The sequence below is a fragment of the Seriola lalandi genome, unplaced genomic scaffold, assembly GCF_002814215.2.
Source record: "Seriola lalandi dorsalis isolate HSWRI2012SDOR001 ecotype SW California unplaced genomic scaffold, Sedor1 jcf7180002054568, whole genome shotgun sequence".
Lineage (NCBI taxonomy): Eukaryota > Metazoa > Chordata > Actinopteri > Carangiformes > Carangidae > Seriola > Seriola lalandi.
Window position 1 is genome coordinate 985,164 of NW_019525121.1, and position 4,434 is coordinate 989,597.

The window sequence follows — 4,434 nt, forward strand, 5'->3', positions numbered from 1 at the left end:
ATAATTCACACCAGTGTCTGTAGCTGTGAACGTACTGGGAATACCTTCTCTATACTGATTACCTATTGTGAAAAAAAAAGTCTCCAGTGATACATGCACAGATTGAATTCCCTCGGATGGGTTGTTCCAGCATGTGATGATGCCCACGCGACTCAACAGCATTATGTGTGTTATTACTGTCTCTGTGTGTGGCAGGTATCGTGTGGTGGTGCCCTACCCCCCGCAGAGCGAGGCGGAGATCGAGCTGCGGGAAGGAGACGTGGTGTTTGTCCATAAGAAGCGGGAAGACGGCTGGTATAAAGGCACCCTGCAGAGGACGGGACAGACCGGCCTGTTTCCCAGCAGCTTCGTCGAGAGCTTTTGAACTGGAAAAAGTAGACAAAAGAGCACACAATGTTCCTGTTTCTGAGTCAGAAAACTCACAAACATGCTACCAGTTCACACAACAGCAGTCACACACAAAGGTTGGGCTGATATTGGTTTTCCAGAATGACACTTTTGGATTAAATATGGATACCGACCTGCAAAAACACCTGTGTAAATTTGATTTAAAAAGCTGCTAGCCCTAAAAAAAAAAAAAAGAAAGAAAGAAAAAAAAAAGTCTGGAATTCAATGGAGAATTTTACTTTCAAACTTTACCAGAATAATCTGTCAATAAATGCTGAACTAAAGAATATTTAATACTGTCACAAAACATCATTCATTTTAATAGTCTCAGAAACCCATATCGGTCCAACTTATTCCCACATACAAACACACACACACACACACATATACAGGAAAGCTAGCCCCAGCTTCGACCAGCCCAGCCAAATAGGAAGCAGGTCAGCTTTTCCCCGTCACTCGCCTGACGACAGCGTTGGGTCAGAGTTGCCTCGTCCGACTCAGTGTTCGGACTTGTGACGTTGACTACTGAAGGCACACAGACTCAAAGAGCACAGAAAGACAAACCTCTGCCTCCCAGTTCTCCTCCTTGGCATCATCCACCAGCAAACACTAGCACAAAAAGCATTAGCTCTGCTTTTCCACTGAGACCTCAGAACTTGAGTTTGGGTGCTTTCTTTGTTTGAGAAGTGAAGATTTACCACCAGGTGATGAGGGAAGTGTGTGAGCCTACACACCAGGATCATTGTAAGCACATATCTGTGTCTAGTTTGTGACAACAAGCAGAGGTGTTTCTTTTCAGCCCAATATATGTTAATAACAATGCATGTAGCATTATTATGTTTTTTATATGTTGAAATAGATGTTTGTGTTGTCCCAAACTAGCCATGCTGTGATGATCTGTCACAGGATTTTTAATTTAAAAAAAATAATTGGTACAAAAAGTAAAATATGAATTAGGTGATTCATTTTTTTTCTATTTATACAACCATTTTTTTTTTACATTTCATAGACCTCGCAGCTGCATTGAACCGAATGAACTGATTTGCTGAATGTAGAGAGAAACAGGAAGTTACGCGAAAATTCTCTAAAGAACTGATTTGTATTTATAGAGTTGTGTTTGATCTTCTGTGTGGGATTAGAGACAGAGAGATGCACTTGATGATATCTGATACAACTTGCCAATATAGCTACATATACAGTATTTTACACACTTTCATTATTTATTTGACAAAAGGGACTTCCATGGCTACTTCACAACATTGTATTTTAAGAGCAAGCATAAGTTTTCTTTAAGCAGGTACAACTATTTTTTAGTAGGATAAAAATCATAACAAAACTTTTTTACAGCCATTTCAGTTTGAAATGTGTGAGTTGATGATATAGTTGGTGCCAGTAAACAGCAACAGGAATTCCTCTTCCCTCAGCCCTTTCTTCACATACAGATTTTTTTTTTTGTCAGACTGCAGCAATATTGTGGAACAAATCATGTGCAGATTTGATGCTTGTGGAGGAATGTTCGGTTGAGGGGGAAACACCTGTGAGTCAGAGGACAGGGACACAAATTTGTCATCACGCAACTGCCAAACAACTTTTCCTCTGATCTTGTCAACCTTTAACAAGTATTTTTGTACCGTTTCAGTCAGTGTACAGTGTGGATTAAGGCTTGTCTAGTTTACATCCAGCCACAACTATCTACCTTGTTCCCCTGTTTCTGAAGATAGAAGCACAGTGAAACTCAGAGCTTGACTTGCTCACTGTGTGTGTGTGTGTGTGTGTGTGTGTGTGTGTGTGTCTGTGTGTGTGTGTGTGTGTGTGAGTGAGTGAGTGAGTGAGTGAGTGAGTGAGTGAGTGAGTGAGTGAGTGAGTGAGTGAGTGAGTGAGTGAGTGAGTGAGTGAGTGTAAGAGGTCAGCAGGATTTTAATACCGGCCATGTATTAGTAAATGGAGTGGCTCTCCGCACCTTCTGTTTTTTAAAGACACTTGGCCAGAATTTAGCACAAACTGCTACAGGTCATGTGCACACAGGTGAGGCTCAATCACTGGCTGAGCACACATTTGTCTAATTGGGTCTAACTGGACCATAACCAGGTGAGAGTCTGTCAGTGGATAAGCACACCTTGGTTAACTGGATTCAAGACAATAAATACAAACTTCCAGACAGACGAGCGACGGTACAGATGACGAATCAAAATCAAAAGCCTTATCAACCTTTTTCACGCCATTAGATCTAATGTTTTGATCCATATCATTATTTTCAGCACAATACTGACCTGTCATGGTATTGCCATTGAGGAGACAAAAGAACAGGCAATTTGTACTTGTTTGTTTTTCCCATTATTAGATTGTTGGGGGGAAAAAATTCAAACGTAATCCCTTAAACTGTGAAGGAAAATGAACAAAAACAGGGAAGGGAGATACATTTCACAAAGTGAAAACACACACAGTAATTACAGAAAGAAACATGGTCTGCAATCGTTTTCTGGAGGCTGGCAGTGCTCTATGGGTAATTCTGTGCATGTGGAGCAACAGATGAAACCAAAAACACTCTGCAATTTAGATTTTTTTTTTCTCCAGCAGGTCACAGCTCACACAAACTAGGGCTAGACTGACACATGAAGTTTTTCACTTACAATTTTGGCTATAAAGCAGTTGGTCTGATTTTTTTCACTATTTAATTTCCGCTATTTTAACCCCATTTTATGTAAGTGAAATGAGTAAAAGACTATGATAAATGTTACAGCTTTCAGTGGGGTGTTTTAGTTCAACCAGGTAAAAGTGCCATTCTATTTGCCATGAAAATGTCAGAAGATATTAGTTACTGGAAACTTCAATCCAAACATATCTGCATTGGCTTTCAAAACCTGTCAGTCAAACCCTAGTGCCTACAAACGCCAACACACACACACACACTCACACACACACACACACATATATATACACACACAAATACACTGTATCTGGCAGAACAGTCTGTCTTTCCTCTCAATCTCTTCTTTCTCACTCCCTTCATCTGCTATGTCGGTACGATGAGCCTGCTGGTTGTTTTTCTTGCAGATCTGTTCTGCTTGACTCCATTACAAAAAAAACCAGCAGATCCCAGAGCAGCTCTGCACAAAACCCTGAGCGAGCGTCTCTTTATCTGTTTGTACACCCGCTGAACAGAGGACTCTAATTTCTACTGAGTCAAACTTAAGCACAAGTCCTCGTTTGTGTCGGAGATGAACGTGTCTCGACAGTCTTTTCTTTTCCATGAGGCTGATGCTGTGAGGAGGAGGAGGAGAAGAGTTTACACGAGTCAAAACATCAGGAATACAACCACTGCACAGTGGTCACTTTACATGAAATAACTTGAACCGCTGGTTTCACAAATGTTTTCATGTGTTTTATTTACGTGATGTGAGCTTGTCTTTCGCCTCAGCTTCCTGGTTGTAAATACCACTTGAGTACAGCTTGAAAAATGTGAACAAGCCATTAACAGAGGTGGTTATTGCCACTGGACATGAACACAAACCATCGCACATCCAAATTTTTTTCATTGGACTTCATATCAAATTACTGTCCACTCCCTTTTTGGAACATCCTTCCAGGAAGTCTGAGCACTCACCCTGCCATCTTGAATTAGATGTCAGCCATATTTGTTCCTATGGATACTTGTGTGTCTGTGTGCGTGCGCATGTGTGTGTGTGTGTGTGTGTGCGCGCAAGGGGAAGGGAGGCCTCTGTATGTAGCTCTTTACAGGAAAAAGGAACTTTATGAAAAAGTTTGGCGTGATGTGGACGCTCATGCCTCATCAGGACTCAGTCGGGTTGTTTGAGTCGAGCGGTACAGCAAGAGAAACCGAAAAAAAAGAAAGTATATATATAATTCTATATTGTGCAGAATATTTATAGGCCTTTTGTGCCATTGAAGTCATGCTCTGCGCTGACCAAGCCCAGCGCTCTCTACCATGTGATCATTATACATCGTCTTGTACTGATGACCCGTGGTTGATTTGATTGTTTTTTCATGTCAAGTGCATTTTTCGCAATAAATGCCTTTGTTTTAAAA

At 41.0% G+C, this 4,434-nt stretch overlaps 1 protein-coding gene across 2 annotated transcripts in view; it reads left to right on the forward strand.

Moving 5' to 3' along the window:
* LOC111662708 (E3 ubiquitin-protein ligase SH3RF3) overlaps positions 1-4,434 on the forward strand; it is a 93,191-nt gene extending 88,757 nt beyond the window's left edge. For both annotated transcript variants that reach the window (XM_023416659.2, XM_023416658.2), the window contains exon 10: positions 196-4,434. In XM_023416659.2, the coding sequence (XP_023272427.1) occupies positions 196-364 (169 nt within the window). In that variant the 3' untranslated portion in view covers positions 365-4,434. The remainder of the gene's footprint in view (positions 1-195) is intronic.